This window comes from Narcine bancroftii, chromosome 5 (assembly GCF_036971445.1).
Source record: "Narcine bancroftii isolate sNarBan1 chromosome 5, sNarBan1.hap1, whole genome shotgun sequence".
In the NCBI taxonomy this organism is placed as follows: Eukaryota; Metazoa; Chordata; class Chondrichthyes; order Torpediniformes; family Narcinidae; genus Narcine; species Narcine bancroftii.
Genome location: NC_091473.1, coordinates 6065849 through 6088268, shown reverse-complemented (window position 1 = coordinate 6088268; position 22420 = coordinate 6065849). Strand labels below are relative to the sequence as shown.

Sequence of the window (22420 nt, the reverse complement as noted above, 5' to 3'; positions counted from 1 at the left end):
AATGCAATCCTACTTGTATTATATTAAAATACGCCAGTACAGTTTTATTCACCATCAGAGATAGGTGATCTTGAAACATTTTCAAGTTGACATTTGCACAAGCATTCAGTGCCCATATACCTTTGTCAACCTAAGATTTTTTTGCACATACTGACGACTAAATATTATGAACCATGCGTAACAAGCAGCGATAGGCAATGAACCAGTGTTTAACTTTAAAACACTAATTTTATTTCTAACTCTTGAACTATAATCCTAACTGTTAAACTATCCTAAACACTAAATCTATCCCCAGCTATGCGCAGGTGTTGTGTGCGATATACCCAAACTATTACAGTCCAGGCCAAAACTCTAGAAAGTTACTTCAAAGTTCAGTCTTTTAAATTCAGTGTGGAATCGTAGGCCTTTGAAATTTGATCCCCAGAATTAATGTTGAACTGATGGGAAGACTGGGGTTGTGGCTGGTACAGACTCACAAATTCTCCTTGCATTGCCTTTGAAGAAATATCCATCTACACGAACTGTGGTCATAACACTCCTGGTCCTTTTGTAGGCAAGACTCAAACTGGGCGGCCTCCACAAAGCTTCCAAGACCCTGGCACTGGTCTCTCCAAGTAACTTCACTGCTAGTCACATTTAAAATGAAGCCGTCTCTCCAAGTGACCTCCACTGTTAGCCACAATCAAAATGAAGCACTCTGCTTCCCAAAAAGTTCCTCCTGGTAATCCACAGAAAACGCCCAGTCATTCACAGAGTACGCTCTGCATTCCACAGAAATGGCTGCTTTCTCTCCAGCAGTCAGAATGGTTCTCCCTTTGCAAAATCACAATGTCTTTGTAAAGTATCGAATTCTGGAATAGACGGAGACAAACCTTCCCTCAGTTCTTCCAATGTATCGAACTATCGCTGGGCTGTGCATTGTGCTTGTGTGAAATGTTAACTGTGACCTTTCAGTCCCTCGTCTATACTATCCCTTGCAGTAATAATCTCATTTTACTAAAATGGGAGCTCGTAAATTAAAGGGGGAACATTGGTGACAGGTTCCCACTGACTGAAACCACATCAAAAACTGCAAAAAAACACTCAGCAAGCCAGGCAACATCCATGGAGAGAGAAAAAAAAAGAATGTTGTTTTTAAAAACCTTCATTTCCATAAATGGACTGAAACAGATAATCAAGGTGTCACTGTGGTATTGCTGTAGAAGCAGTAGAAGAGGAAGCACACTAAACCTGGTTCCGCACTGGACCTGGTCCCATACACATGCAACACACCAACATCCTGTTGAAAGTCAGCAGGTCACGTAGCATCCTGGCAAAGTAACAGGTCACCAATGTTACAGGCTTGTGTCAGACCTGACCAAGGGCCCTGAGGCCCAAAATGCTGGGTTCTGCGTGACCGGCTGAGTTTCTCCAGCACGCTTGTGTGTTGCCCTCCACCCCGGCATCTGCAGTCTTCCTCAGTTAACTCAGTAGAAATGCATGTTTTCGTTTGTCACCTGTCGAGGAGAGACTAATCCTGATCTCAATATTGAATAAACTCGCTGACGAATTCCTTTAATGCTGAGCAGCTCCCCTCTCAGAATGGATGGGGACCAGCGAGTCAATGAGTTTTGGATTGAAGCGCGCTCGCCCACAATAAATAACCCAGGTTTCCAGCTTAATAGACTCGCCGCGTGCTGCAAATGAATTTGCCAGACCCACCGTTGTAAGATATCTTCAGCCTTGGGTTGCCGCTGACTGTCCTGGCCCGGATTCCAAACGCTTGCACTGTGAGCAGCTGGAGCAAGATGTGGTTCCACAGGAGTTTCATGGTTCGCTTCACCGTGGTGACTCACTGCGGCCCGGCTCAGATCTGGAGAGGGAAAGTGAGGCAAGAATTACAGACAGCAGACCCCAGAGATCAAGTGGGCTACAGGGACACCTCGCTGCAGAGCCGCCTGCAGCGTCCATTGGAAGGGGTTTGGGGGGGCAATAAATATGTCCTCTTGTGAAATAAAATGCAATCTGTTCTTTTTCCACATATAGAGGCACTCTAAACAAACAAATGCACACACACACCACACATTCCACAGAGATTCATAAGCATAAGCCCCTATGCACAGATACTATACATAGGCAGAGAGACACACACCCACAAACATCACACAGGGCAGACACACAAACACCTACAAACACACATTGACCCATACTCCACCCACCCCATGTATAAATACACAAACACCCCCCATACACCCACCCAATCCATGCATAAATACACAGCCCATACTCCACCCACTCCATGTATAAATATGCACCCCCAAACACCTATCCAGTCCATGCATAAATAAACACACCCATATTCCACCCACCCCATGTATAAATACACACATGCCCATACATCCACTAAGTCCATACATAAATACACATACCCCCACACTCCACCCACCCCATGTATAAATACACACCCCCATACACCCACCCACCCCATGCATAAATACACACACCCCCCATACACCACCCACCACATGGATAAATACACACACCCATACACCACCCACCACATGGATAAATACACACACCCATACACCACCCAGTCCATGCAAATACACACACCCATAGTCCACCCACCCCATGTATAAATACACACAACCCATACACCATCCATACATAAATACACATAACACCACACACCCACCCACCCCATTATAAATACACACACCCCCATACACCACCCAGTCCATGCATAAATACACACACCCCCATACACCAACCATTCCATCCATACACACATTAGCATGTTTACTAGTAAACATAACTACCCCAAGCAAAAGCACACACAAGTTAACACATACACTACTGACCCCCTGCATAAACAAAGTTTAACACCTATACTGCCGACCCCCTGCATAAACACACATTAACACACACTACCGACCCCTGCATAAACACACACATTAACACATACACTGTCGACCCCCTGCATAAACACACACACATTAACACCTACACTGCCGACCCCCCCTGCATAAACACACACACATTAACACCTACACTGCCGACCCCCCTGCATAAACACACACACATTAACACATACACTGCCGACCCCCTGCATAAACACACACATTAACACATACACTGTCGACCCCCTGCATAAACACACACACATTAACACCTACACTGCCGACCCCCCTGCATAAACACACACACATTAACACATACACTGCCGACCCCCTGCATCAACACACACATTAACACATACACTATCGACCCCCTGCATAAACACACACACATTAACACCTACACTACCGACTCCCCTACATAAAAAGACACACATTAACACATACACTACCGACCCCCTGCATAAACACACACACATTAACACATACTGTCGACCCCCTACATAAACACACACACATTAACACATACTGTCGACCCCCTGCATAAACACACACATTAACACATACACTACCGACCCCCTGCATAAACACACACATTAACACATACACTACCGACCCCCTGCATAAACACACACATTAACACATACACTACCGACCCCCTGCATAAACACACACATGAACACATACACTGTCGACCCCCTACATAAACACACACACATTAACACCTACACTGCCGACCCCCCTGCATAAACACACACACATTAACACTTACACTGCCGACCCCCTGCATCAACACAGACATTAACACATACACTACCGACCCCCTGCATAAACACACACACATTAACACATACTGTCGACCCCCTGCATAAACACACACATTAACACATACACTACCGACCCCCTGCATAAACACACACATTAACACATACACTACCGACCCCCTGCATAAACACACACATTAACACATACACTACCGACCCCCTGCATAAACACACACATGAACACATACACTGTCGACCCCCTACATAAACACACACACATTAACACCTACACTGCCGACCCCCCTGCATAAACACACACACATTAACACTTACACTGCCGACCCCCTGCATCAACACAGACATTAACACATACACTACCGACCCCCTGCATAAACACACACACATTAACACATACTGTCGACCCCCTACATAAACACACACACATTAACACATACTGTCGACCCCCTGCATAAACACACACATTAACACATACACTACCGACCCCCTGCATAAACACACACATTAACACATACACTACCGACCCCCTGCATAAACACACACATTAACACATACACTACCGACCCCCTGCATAAACACACACATGAACACATACACTGTCGACCCCCTGCATAAACACACACACATTAACACATACACTGTCGACCCCCTGCATAAACACACACATTAACACATACACTGTCGACCCCCTGCATAAACACACACATTAACACATACACTACCGACCCCCTGCATCAACACACACATTAACACATACACTGTGGACCCCCTGCATAAACACACACATTAACACATACAATGTCGACCCCCTGCATAAACACACACATTAACACATACACTACCGACCCCCTACATCAACACACACATTAACACATACACTGTCGACCCCCTGCATAAACACACACATTAACACATACACTACCGACCCCCTGCATCAACACACACATTAACACATACACCGTCGACCCCCTGCATAAACACACACACATTAACACATACTGTCGACCACCTGCATAAACACACACATTAACACATACTGTCGACCCCCTGCATAAACACACACATTAACACATACACTGTCGACCCCCTGCATAAACACACACATTAACACATACACTACCGACCCCCTGCATCAACACACACATTAACACATACACTGTCGACCCCCTGCATAAACACACACATTAACACATACACTGTCGACCCCCTGCACAAACACACACATTAACACATACACTACCGACCCCCTGCATCAACACACACATTAACACATACACTGTCGATCCCCTGCATAAACACACACATTAACACATACACTACCGACCCCCTGCATAAACACACACATTAACACATACACTACCGACCCCCTGCATCAACACACACATTAGCACATACTGTCGACCCCCCTGCATAAACACACACACATTAACACCTACACTGCGGACCCCCCTGCAAAAACACACACACATGAACACCTACACTGCCGACCCCCCTGCATAAACACACACACATTAACACATACTGTCGACCCCCTGCATAAACACACACATTAACACATACACTACTGACCACCTGCATAAACACACACATTAACACATACACTGTCGACCCCCTGCATAAACACATACACATTAACACCTACACTGCCGACCCCCCTGCATAAACACACACACATTAACACCTACACTGCCGACCCCCCTGCATAAACACACACATTAACACATACACTGTCGACCCCCTGCATAAACACACACACATTAACACCTACACTGCCGACCCCCCTGCATAAACACACACATTAACACATACACTGTCGACCCCCTGCATCAACACACACATTAACACATACACTGTCGACCCCCTGCATAAACACACACACATTAACACCTACACTGCCGACCCCCCTGCATAAACACACACATTAACACATACACTGTCGACCACCTGCATCAACACACACATTAACACATACACTGTCGACCCCCTGCATCAACACACACACATTAACACCTACACTACCGACCCCCTGCATAAACACACACATTAACACCTACACTGCCGACCCCCCTGCATAAACACACACATTAACACATACTGTCGACCCCCTGCATAAACACACACATTAACACATACTGTCGACCCGCTGCATAAACACACACATTAACACATACACTACCGACCCCCTGCATAAACACACACATTAACACCTACACTGCCGACCCCCCCTGCATAAACACACACATTAACAAATACACTGTCGACCCCCTGCATAAACACACACATTAACACATACACTGTCGACCCCCTGCATAAACACACACGTTAACACATACACTACCGACACCCTGCATAAACACACACATTAACACATACACTGTCGACCCCCTGCATAAACACACACACATTAACACCTACACTGTCGACCCCCAGCATAAACACACACATTAACACATACACTGTCGACCCCCTGCATAAACACACACATTAACACATACACTGTCGACCCCCTACATAAACACACACATTAACACATACACTGTCGACCCCCTGCATAAACACACACACCTTAACACATACACTGTCAACCCCCTGCATAAACACAAACATTAACACATACACTGTCGACCCCCTGCATAAACGCACACATTAACACATACACTGTCGACCCCCTGCATAAACACACACATTAACACATACACTGTCGACCCACTGCATCAACACACACATTAACACATACACTGTCGACGCCCTGCATAAACACACACATTAACACAAACACTACCGACCCCCTGCATCAACACAAACATTAACACATACACTGTCGACCCCCTGCATAAACTCACACATTAACACATACACTACCGACCCCCTGCATAAACACACACATTAACACATACACTACCGACCCCCTGCATCAACACACACATTAACACATACTGTCGACCCCCCTGCATAAACACACACACATTAACACCTACACTGCCGACCCCCCTGCATAAACACACACACATTAACACCTACACTGCCGACCCCCCTGCATAAACACACACACATTAACACATACTGTCGACCCCCTGCATAAACACACACATTAACACATACACTACTGACCACCTGCATAAACACACACATTAACACATACACTGTCGACCCCCTGCATAAACACACACACATTAACACCTACACTGCCGACCCCCCTGCATAAACACACACACATTAACACCTACACTGCCGACCCCCCTGCATAAACACACACATTAACACATACACTGTCGACCCCCTGCATAAACACACACACATTAACACCTACACTGCCGACCCCCCTGCATAAACACACACATTAACACATACACTGTCGACCCCCTGCATCAACATACACATTAACACATACACTGTCGACCCCCTGTATAAACACACACACATTAACACCTACACTGCCGACCCCCCGGAATAAACACACACATTAACACATACACTGTCGACCCCCTGCATCAACACACACATTAACACATACACTGTCGACCGCCTGCATCAACACACACACATTAACACCTACACTACCGACCCCCTGCATAAACACACACATTAACACCTACACTGCCGACCCCCCTGCATAAACACACACATTAACACACACTGTCGACCCCCTGCATAAACACACACATTAACACATACTGTCGACCCCCTGCATAAACACACACATTAACACATACACTACCGACCCCCTGCATAAACACACACATTAACACCTACACTGCCGACACCCCTGCATAAACACACACATTAACACATACACTGTCGACCCCCTGCATAAACACACACATTAACACATACACTGTCGACCCCCTGCATAAACACACACATTAACACATACACTACCGACCCCCTGCATAAACACACACATTAACACATACACTGTCGACCCCCTGCATAAACACACACACATTAACACCTACACTGTCGACCCCCTGCATAAACACACACACATTAACACATACACTGTCGACCCCCTGCATAAACACACACATTAACACATACACTGTCGACCCCCTGCATAAACACACACACATTAACACCTACACTACCGACTCCCCTACATAAAAAGACACACATTAACACATACACTACCGACCCCCTGCATAAACACAAACACATTAACACATACTGTCGACCCCCTGCATAAACACACACACATTAACACATACTGTCGACCCCCTGCATAAACACACACATTAACACATACACTACCGACCCCCTGCATAAACACACACATTAACACATACACTACCGACCCCCTGCATAAACACACACATTAACACATACACTACTGACCACCTGCATAAACACACACATTAACACATACACTGTCGACCCCCTGCATAAACACACACACATTAACACCTACACTGCCGACCCCCCTGCATAAACACACACACATTAACACCTACACTGCCGACCCCCCTGCATAAACACACACATTAACACATACACTGTCGACCCCCTGCATAAACACACACACATTAACACCTACACTGCCGACCCCCCTGCATAAACACACACATTAACACATACACTGTCGACCCCCTGCATCAACATACACATTAACACATACACTGTCGACCCCCTGCATAAACACACACACATTAACACCTACACTGCCGACCCCCCTGCATAAACACACACATTAACACATACACTGTCGACCCCCTGCATCAACACACACATTAACACATACACTGTCGACCGCCTGCATCAACACACACACATTAACACCTACACTACCGACCCGCTGCATAAACACACACATTAACACCTACACTGCCGACCCCCCTGAATAAACACACACATTAACACACACTGTCGACCCCCTGCATAAACACACACATTAACACATACTGTCGACCCCCTGCATAAACACACACATTAACACATACACTACCGACCCCCTGCATAAACACACACATTAACACCTACAATGCCGACCCCCCTGCATAAACACACACATTAACACATACACTGTCGACCCCCTGCATAAACACACACATTAACACATACACTGTCGACCCCCTGCATAAACACACACATTAACACATACACTACCGACCCCCTGCATAAACACACACATTAACACATACACTGTCGACCCCCTGCATAAACACACACACATTAACACCTACACTGTCGACCCCCTGCATAAACACACACACATTAACACATACACTGTCGACCCCCTGCATAAACACACACATTAACACATACACTGTCGACCCCCTGCATAAACACACACACATTAACACATACACTGTCGACCCCCTGCATAAACACACACATTAACACATACACTGTCGACCCCCTGCATAAACACACACACATTAACACATACACTGTCGACCCCCTGCATAAACACACACACATTAACACATACACTGTCGACCCCCTGCATAAACACACACATTAACACCTACACTGTCGTCCCCTGCATAAACACACACACATTAACACATACACTGTCGACCCCCTGCATAAACACACACATTGACACATACACTGTCGACCGCCTGCATCAACACACACACATTAACACCTACACTACCGACCCCCTGCATAAACACACACATTAACACCTACACTGCCGACCCCCCTGCATAAACACACACATTAACACACACTGTCGACCCCCTGCATAAACACACACATTAACACATACTGTCGACCCCCTGCATAAACACACACATTAACACATACACTACCGACCCCCTGCATAAACACACACATTAACACCTACAATGCCGACCCCCCTGCATAAACACACACATTAACACATACACTGTCGACCCCCTGCATAAACACACACATTAACACATACACTGTCGACCCCCTGCATAAACACACACATTAACACATACACTACCGACCCCCTGCATAAACACACACATTAACACATACACTGTCGACCCCCTGCATAAACACACACACATTAACACCTACACTGTCGACCCCCTGCATAAACACACACACATTAACACATACACTGTCGACCCCCTGCATAAACACACACATTAACACATACACTGTCGACCCCCTGCATAAACACACACACATTAACACATACACTGTCGACCCCCTGCATAAACACACACATTAACACATACACTGTCGACCCCCTGCATAAACACACACACATTAACACATACACTGTCGACCCCCTGCATAAACACACACACATTAACACATACACTGTCGACCCCCTGCATAAACACACACATTAACACCTACACTGTCGTCCCCTGCATAAACACACACACATTAACACATACACTGTCGACCCCCTGCATAAACACACACATTGACACATACACTGTCGACCCCCTGCATAAACACACACACATTAACACATACACTGTCGACCCCCTGCATAAACACACACATTAACACCTACACTGTCGACCCCCTGCATAAACACACACACATTAACACATACACTGTCGACCCCCTGCATAAACACACACATTAACACATACACTGTCGACCCCCTGCATAAACACACACACATTAACACCTACACTGTCGACCCCCTGCATAAACACACACATTAACACATACACTGTCGACCCCCTGCATAAACACACACACATTAACACATACACTGTCGACCCCCTGCATAAACACACACATTAACACATACACTGTCGAACCCCTGCATAAACACACACACATTAACACATACACTGTCGACCCCCTGCATAAACACACACATTAACACCTACACTGTCGACCCCCCGCATAAACACACACATTAACACATACACTGTCGACCCCCTGCATAAACACACACATTAACACATACACTGTCGACCCCCTGCATAAACACACACACATTAACACATACACTGTCGACCCCCTGCATAAACACACACATTAACACATACACTGTCGACCCCCTGCATAAACACACACACATTAACACATACACTGTCGACCCCCTGCATAAACACACACATTAACACATACACTGTCGACCCCCTGCATAAACACACACACATTAACTCATACACTGTCGACCCCCTGCATAAACACACACATTAACACATACACTGTCGACCCCCTGCATAAACACACACATTAACACATACAATGTCGACCCCCTGCATAAACACACACATTAACACATACACTGCCGACCCCCCTGCATAAACACACACATTAACACATACACTGTCGACCACCTGCAGCAACACACACATTAACACATACACTGTCGAACCCCTGCATCAACACACACACATTAACACCTACACTACCGACCCCCTGCATAAACACACACATTAACACCTACACTGCCGACCCCCCTGCATAAACACACACATTAACACATACTGTCGACCCCCTGCATAAACACACACATTAACACATACTGTCGACCCGCTGCATAAACACACACATTAACACATACACTACCGACCCCCTGCATAAACACACACATTAACACCTACAATGCCGACCCCCCTGCATAAACACACACATTAACACATACACTGTCGACCCCCTGCATAAACACACACATTAACACATACACTGTCGACCCCCTGCATAAACACACACATTAACACATACACTACCGACACCCTGCATAAACACACACATTAACACATACACTGTCGACCCCCTGCATAAACACACACACATTAACACCTACACTGTCGACCCCCAGCATAAACACACACATTAACACATACACTGTCGACCCCCTGCATAAACACACACATTAACACATACACTGTCGACCCCCTACATAAACACACACATTAACACATACACTGTCGACCCCCTGCATAAACACACACACATTAACACATACACTGTCAACCCCCTGCATAAACACACACATTAACACATACACTGTCGACCCCCTGCATAAACACACACATTAACACATACACTGACGACCCCCTGCATAAACACACACATTAACACATACACTGTCGACCCACTGCATCAACACACACATTAACACATACACTGTCGACCCCCTGCATCAACACACACATTAACACATACACTGTCGACCCCCTGCATAAACACACACATTAACACATACACTGTCGACCCCCTGCATAAACACACACACATTAACACCTACACTGTCGACCCCCTGCATAAACACACACATTAACACATACACTGTCGACCCCCTGCATAAACACACACACATCAACACCTACACTGTCGACCCCCTGCATAAACACACACATTAACACATACACTGTCGACCCCCTGCATAAACACACACATTAACACATACACTGTCGACCCCCTGCATAATCACACACATTAACACAAACACTACCGACCCCCTGCATCAACACACACATTAACACATACACTGTCGATCCCCTGCATAAACACACACATTAACACATACACTACCGACCCCCTGCATAAACACACACATTAACACATACACTACCGACCCCCTGCATCAAAACACACATTAACACATACTGTCGACCCCCCTGCATAAACACACACACATTAACACCTACACTGCCGACCCCCCTGCATAAACACACACACATTAACACCTACACTGCCGACCCCCCTGCATAAACACACACACATTAACACATACTGTCGACCCCCTGCATAAACACACACATTAACACATACACTAATGACCACCTGCATAAACACACACATTAACACATACACTGTCGACCCCCTGCATAAACACATACACATTAACACCTACACTGCCGACCCCCCTGCATAAACACACACACATTAACACCTACACTGCCGACCCCCCTGCATAAACACACACATTAACACATACACTGTCGACCCCCTGCATAAACACACACACATTAACACCTACACTGCCGACCCCCCTGCATAAACACACACATTAACACATACACTGTCGACCCCCTGCATCAACACACACATTAACACTTACACTGTCGACCCCCTGCATAAACACACACACATTAACACCTACACTGCCGACTCCCCTGCATAAACACACACATTAACACATACACTGTCGACCACCTGCATCAACACACACATTAACACATACACTGTCGACCCCCTGCATCAACACACACACATTAACACCTACACTACCGACCCCCTGCATAAACACACACATTAACACCTACACTGCCGACCCCCCTGCATAAACACACACATTAACACATACTGTCGACCCCCTGCATAAACACACACATTAACACATACTGTTGACCCGCTGCATAAACACACACATTAACACATACACTACCGACCCACTGCATAAACACACACATTAACACCTACACTGCCGACCCCCCTGCATAAACACACACATTAACACATACACTGTCGACCCCCTGCATAAACACACACATTGACACATACACTGTCGACCCCCTGCATAAACACACACACATTAACACATACACTGTCGACCCCCTGCATAAACACACACATTAACACCTACACTGTCGACCCGCTGCATAAACACACACACATTAACACATACACTGTCGACCCCCTGCATAAACACACACATTAACACATACACTGTCGACCCCCTGCATAAACACACACACATTAACACCTACACTGTCGACCCCCTGCATAAACACACACATTAACACATACTGTCGACCCCCTGCATAAACACACACATTAACACATACACTACCGACCCCCTGCATAAACACACACATTAACACCTACAATGCCGACCCCCCTGCATAAACACACACATTAACACATACACTGTCGACCCCCTGCATAAACACACACATTAACACATACACTGTCGACCCCCTGCATAAACACACACATTAACACATACACTACCGACCCCCTGCATAAACACACACATTAACACATACACTGTCGACCCCCTGCATAAACACACACACATTAACACCTACACTGTCGACCCCCTGCATAAACACACACACATTAACACATACACTGTCGACCCCCTGCATAAACACACACATTAACACATACACTGTCGACCCCCTGCATAAACACACACACATTAACACATACACTGTCGACCCCCTGCATAAACACACACATTAACACATACACTGTCGACCCCCTGCATAAACACACACACATTAACACATACACTGTCGACCCCCTGCATAAACACACACACATTAACACATACACTGTCGACCCCCTGCATAAACACACACATTAACACCTACACTGTCGTCCCCTGCATAAACACACACACATTAACACATACACTGTCGACCCCCTGCATAAACACACACATTGACACATACACTGTCGACCGCCTGCATCAACACACACACATTAACACCTACACTACCGACCCCCTGCATAAACACACACATTAACACCTACACTGCCGACCCCCCTGCATAAACACACACATTAACACACACTGTCGACCCCCTGCATAAACACACACATTAACACATACTGTCGACCCCCTGCATAAACACACACATTAACACATACACTACCGACCCCCTGCATAAACACACACATTAACACCTACAATGCCGACCCCCCTGCATAAACACACACATTAACACATACACTGTCGACCCCCTGCATAAACACACACATTAACACATACACTGTCGACCCCCTGCATAAACACACACATTAACACATACACTACCGACCCCCTGCATAAACACACACATTAACACATACACTGTCGACCCCCTGCATAAACACACACACATTAACACCTACACTGTCGACCCCCTGCATAAACACACACACATTAACACATACACTGTCGACCCCCTGCATAAACACACACATTAACACATACACTGTCGACCCCCTGCATAAACACACACACATTAACACATACACTGTCGACCCCCTGCATAAACACACACATTAACACATACACTGTCGACCCCCTGCATAAACACACACACATTAACACATACACTGTCGACCCCCTGCATAAACACACACACATTAACACATACACTGTCGACCCCCTGCATAAACACACACATTAACACCTACACTGTCGTCCCCTGCATAAACACACACACATTAACACATACACTGTCGACCCCCTGCATAAACACACACATTGACACATACACTGTCGACCCCCTGCATAAACACACACACATTAACACATACACTGTCGACCCCCTGCATAAACACACACATTAACACCTACACTGTCGACCCCCTGCATAAACACACACACATTAACACATACACTGTCGACCCCCTGCATAAACACACACATTAACACATACACTGTCGACCCCCTGCATAAACACACACACATTAACACCTACACTGTCGACCCCCTGCATAAACACACACATTAACACATACACTGTCGACCCCCTGCATAAACACACACACATTAACACATACACTGTCGACCCCCTGCATAAACACACACATTAACACATACACTGTCGAACCCCTGCATAAACACACACACATTAACACATACACTGTCGACCCCCTGCATAAACACACACATTAACACCTACACTGTCGACCCCCCGCATAAACACACACATTAACACATACACTGTCGACCCCCTGCATAAACACACACATTAACACATACACTGTCGACCCCCTGCATAAACACACACACATTAACACATACACTGTCGACCCCCTGCATAAACACACACATTAACACATACACTGTCGACCCCCTGCATAAACACACACACATTAACACATACACTGTCGACCCCCTGCATAAACACACACATTAACACATACACTGTCGACCCCCTGCATAAACACACACACATTAACTCATACACTGTCGACCCCCTGCATAAACACACACATTAACACATACACTGTCGACCCCCTGCATAAACACACACATTAACACATACAATGTCGACCCCCTGCATAAACACACACATTAACACATACACTGCCGACCCCCCTGCATAAACACACACATTAACACATACACTGTCGACCACCTGCAGCAACACACACATTAACACATACACTGTCGAACCCCTGCATCAACACACACACATTAACACCTACACTACCGACCCCCTGCATAAACACACACATTAACACCTACACTGCCGACCCCCCTGCATAAACACACACATTAACACATACTGTCGACCCCCTGCATAAACACACACATTAACACATACTGTCGACCCGCTGCATAAACACACACATTAACACATACACTACCGACCCCCTGCATAAACACACACATTAACACCTACAATGCCGACCCCCCTGCATAAACACACACATTAACACATACACTGTCGACCCCCTGCATAAACACACACATTAACACATACACTGTCGACCCCCTGCATAAACACACACATTAACACATACACTACCGACACCCTGCATAAACACACACATTAACACATACACTGTCGACCCCCTGCATAAACACACACACATTAACACCTACACTGTCGACCCCCAGCATAAACACACACATTAACACATACACTGTCGACCCCCTGCATAAACACACACATTAACACATACACTGTCGACCCCCTACATAAACACACACATTAACACATACACTGTCGACCCCCTGCATAAACACACACACATTAACACATACACTGTCAACCCCCTGCATAAACACACACATTAACACATACACTGTCGACCCCCTGCATAAACACACACATTAACACATACACTGACGACCCCCTGCATAAACACACACATTAACACATACACTGTCGACCCACTGCATCAACACACACATTAACACATACACTGTCGACCCCCTGCATCAACACACACATTAACACATACACTGTCGACCCCCTGCATAAACACACACATTAACACATACACTGTCGACCCCCTGCATAAACACACACACATTAACACCTACACTGTCGACCCCCTGCATAAACACACACATTAACACATACACTGTCGACCCCCTGCATAAACACACACACATTAACACCTACACTGTCGACCCCCTGCATAAACACACACATTAACACATACACTACCGACCCCCTGCATAAACACACACATTAACACATACACTACCGACCCCCTGCATCAAAACACACATTAACACATACTGTCGACCCCCCTGCATAAACACACACACATTAACACCTACACTGCCGACCCCCCTGCATAAACACACACACATTAACACCTACACTGCCGACCCCCCTGCATAAACACACACACATTAACACATACTGTCGACCCCCTGCATAAACACACACATTAACACATACACTAATGACCACCTGCATAAACACACACATTAACACATACACTGTCGACCCCCTGCATAAACACATACACATTAACACCTACACTGCCGACCCCCCTGCATAAACACACACACATTAACACCTACACTGCCGACCCCCCTGCATAAACACACACATTAACACATACACTGTCGACCCCCTGCATAAACACACACACATTAACACCTACACTGCCGACCCCCCTGCATAAACACACACATTAACACATACACTGTCGACCCCCTGCATCAACACACACATTAACACTTACACTGTCGACCCCCTGCATAAACACACACACATTAACACCTACACTGCCGACTCCCCTGCATAAACACACACATTAACACATACACTGTCGACCACCTGCATCAACACACACATTAACACATACACTGTCGACCCCCTGCATCAACACACACACATTAACACCTACACTACCGACCCCCTGCATAAACAAACACATTAACACCTACACTGCCGACCCCCCTGCATAAACACACACATTAACACATACTGTCGACCCCCTGCATAAACACACACATTAACACATACTGTTGACCCGCTGCATAAACACACACATTAACACATACACTACCGACCCACTGCATAAACACACACATTAACACCTACACTGCCGACCCCCCTGCATAAACACACACATTAACACATACACTGTCGACCCCCTGCATAAACACACACATTGACACATACACTGTCGACCCCCTGCATAAACACACACACATTAACACATACACTGTCGACCCCCTGCATAAACACACACATTAACACCTACACTGTCGACCCGCTGCATAAACACACACACATTAACACATACACTGTCGACCCCCTGCATAAACACACACATTAACACATACACTGTCGACCCCCTGCATAAACACACACACATTAACACCTACACTGTCGACCCCCTGCATAAACACACACATTAACACATACACTGTCGAACCCCTGCATAAACACACACACATTAACACATACACTGTCGACCCCCTGCATAAACACACACATTAACACATACACTGTCGAACCCCTGCATAAACACACACACATTAACACATACACTGTCGACCCCCTGCATAAACACACACATTAACACATACACTGTCGACCCCCTGCATAAACACACACATTAACACATACACTGTCGACCCCCTGCATAAACACACACACATTAACACATACACTGTCGACCCCCTGCATAAACACACACATTAACACATACACTGTCGACCCCCTGCATAAACACACACACATTAACACATACACTGTCGACCCCCTGCATAAACACACACATTAACACATACACTGTCGACCCCCTGCATAAACACACACATTAACACATACACTGTCGACCCCCTGCATAAACACACACACATTAACTCATACACTGTCGACCCCCTGCATAAACACACACATTAACACATACACTGTCGACCCCCTGCATAAACACACACATTAACACATACAATGTCGACCCCCTGCATAAACACACACATTAACACATACACTACCGACCCCCTGCATCAACACACACATTAACACATACACTGTGGACCCCCTGCATAAACACACACATTAACACATACAATGTCGACCCCCTGCATAAACACACACATTAACACATACACTACCGACCCCCTGCATCAACACACACATTAACACATACACTGTCGACCCCCTGCATAAACACACACATTAACACATACACTACCGACCCCCTGCATCAACACACACATTAACACATACACCGTCGACCCCCTGCATAAACACACACACATTAACACATACTGTCGACCCCCTGCATAAACACACACATTAACACATACTGTCGACCCCCTGCATAAACACACACATTAACACATACACTGTCGACCCCCTGCATAAACACACACATTAACACATACACTACCGACCCCCTGCATCAATACACACATTAACACATACACTGTCGAACCCCTGCATAAACACACACATTAACACCTACACTGTCGACCCCCTGCATAAACACACACATTAACACATACACTACCGACCACCTGCATCAACACACACATTAAAACATACACTGTCGATCCCCTGCATAAACACACACATTAACACCTACACTACCGTCCCCCTGCATAAACACACACATTAACACATACACTACCGACCCCCTGCATCAACACACACATTAACACATACTGTCGACCCCCCTGCATAAACACACACACATTAACACCTACACTGCCGACCCCCCTGCATAAACACACACACATTAACACCTACACTGCCGACCCCCCTGCATAAACACACACACATTAACACATACTGTCGACCCCCTGCATAAACACACACATTAACACATACAGTACTGAGCACCTGCATAAACACACACATTAACACATACACTGTCGACCCCCTGCATAAACACATACACATTAACACCTACACTGCCAACCCCCCTGCATAAACACACACACATTAACACCTACACTGCCGACCCCCCTGCATAAACACACACATTAACACATACACTGTCGACCCCCTGCATAAACACACACACATTAACACCTACACTGCCGACCCCCCTGCATAAACACACACATTAACACATACACTGTCGACCCCCTGCATCAACACACACATTAACACATACACTGTCGACCCCCTGCATAAACACACACACATTAACACCTACACTGCCGACCCCCCTGCATAAACACACACATTAACACATACACTGTCGACCACCTGCATCAACACACACATTAACACATACACTGTCGACCCCCTGCATCAACACACACACATTAACACCTACACTACCGACCCCCTGCATAAACACACACATTAACACCTACACTGTCGACCACCTGCATCAACACACACATTAACACATACACTGTCGACCCCCGGCATCAACACACACACATTAACACCTACACTACCGACCCCCTGCATAAACACACACATTAACACCTACACTGCCGACCCGCTGCATAAACACACACATTAACACATAAACTACCGACCCCCTGCATAAACACAAACATTAACACCTACAATGCCGACCCCCCTGCATAAACACACACATTAACACATACACTGTCGACCCCCTGCATAAACACACACATTAACACATACACTGTCGACCCCCTGCATAAACACACACATTAACACATACACTACCGACACCCTGCATAAACACACACATTAACACATACACTGTCGACCCCCTGCATAAACACACACACATTAACACCTACACTGTCGACCCCCAGCATAAACACACACATTAACACATACACTGTCAACCCCCTGCATAAACACACACATTAACACATACACTGTCGACCCCCTACATAAACACACACATTAACACATACACTGTCGACCCCCTGCATAAACACACACACATTAACACATACACTGTCAACCCCCTGCATAAACACACACATTAACACATACACTGTCGACCCCCTGCATAAACACACACATTAACACATACACTGTCGACCCACTGCATCAACACACACATTAACACATACACTGTCGACCCCCTGCATCAACACACACATTAACACATACACTGTCGACCCCCTGCATAAACACACACATTAACACATACACTGTCGATCCCCTGCATAAACACACACACATTAACACCTACACTGTCGACCCCCTGCATAAACACACACATTAACACATACACTGTCGACCCCCTGCATAAACACACACACATTAACACCTACACTGTCGACCCCCTGCATAAACACACACATTAACACATACACTGTCGACCCCCTGCATAAACACACACATTAACACATACACTGTCGACCCCCTGCATAAACACACACATTAACACAAACACTACCGACCCCCTGCATCAACACACACATTAACACATACACTGTCGATCCCCTGCATAAACACACACATTAACACATACACTACCGACCCCCTGCATAAACACACACATTAACACATACACTACCGACCCCCTGCATCAAAACACACATTAACACATACTGTCGACCCCCCTGCATAAACACATACACATTAACACCTACACTGCCGACCCCCCTGAATAAACACACACACATGAACACCTACACTGCCGACCCCCCTGCATAAACACACACACATTAACACCTACACTGTCGACCCCCTGCATAAACACACACACATTAACACCTACACTGCCGACCCCCCTGCATAAACACACACATTAACACATACACTGTCGACCCCCTGCATCAACATACACATTAACACATACACTGTCGACCCCCTGCATAAACACACACACATTAACACCTACACTGCCGACCCCCCTGCATAAACACACACATTAACACATACACTGTCGACCCCCTGCATCAACACACACATTAACACATACACTGTCGACCGCCTGCATCAACACACACACATTAACACCTACACTACCGACCCCCTGCATAAACAAACACATTAACACCTACACTGCCGACCCCCCTGCATAAACACACACATTAACACACACTGTCAACCCCCTGCATAAACACACACATTAACACATACTGTCGACCCCCTGCATAAACACACACATTAACACATACACTACCGACCCCCTGCATAAACACACACATTAACACCTACACTGCCGACCCCCCTGCATAAACACACACATTAACACATACACTGTCGACCCCCTGCATAAACACACACATTAACACATACACTGTCGACCCCCTGCATAAACACACACATTAACACATACACTACCGACCCCCTGCATAAACACACACATTAACACATACACTGTCGACCCCCTGCATAAACACACACACATTAACACCTACACTGTCGACCCCCTGCATAAACACACACACATTAACACATACACTGTCGACCCCCTGCATAAACACACACATTAACACATACACTGTCGACCCCCTGCATTAACACACACACATTAACACATACACTGTCGACCCCCTGCATAAACACACACATTAACACATACACTGTCGACCCCCTGCATAAACACACACACATTAACACATACACTGTCGACCCCCTGCATAAACACACACACATTAGCACATACACTGTCGACCCCCTGCATAAACACACACATTAACACCTACACTGTCGACCCCCTGCATAAACACACACACATTAACACATACACTGTCGACCCCCTGCATAAACACACACATTAACACATACACTGTCGACCCCCTGCATAAACACACACACATTAACACATACACTGTCGACCCCCTGCATAAACACACACATTAACACCTACACTGTCGACCCCCTGCATAAACACACACACATTAACACATACACTGTCGACCCCCTGCATAAACACACACATTAACACATACACTGTCGACCCCCTGCATAAACACACACACATTAAGACCTACACTGTCGACCCCCTGCATAAACACACACATTAACACATACACTGTCGACCCCCTGCATA

The 22420-nt window shown here is 46.0% G+C and overlaps 1 protein-coding gene across 3 annotated transcripts in view; it reads right to left on the bottom strand.

The window, feature by feature from the left end:
* The window catches only part of sema3b (sema domain, immunoglobulin domain (Ig), short basic domain, secreted, (semaphorin) 3B), a 297012-nt gene that overhangs the window by 188336 nt on the left and 86256 nt on the right, over window positions 1-22420 (bottom strand). For all 3 annotated transcript variants that reach the window (XM_069936649.1, XM_069936646.1, XM_069936647.1), the window contains exon 2: window positions 1702-1852. In XM_069936649.1, the coding sequence (XP_069792750.1) occupies window positions 1702-1810 (109 nt within the window). In that variant the 5' untranslated portion in view covers window positions 1811-1852. The remainder of the gene's footprint in view (window positions 1-1701; window positions 1853-22420) is intronic.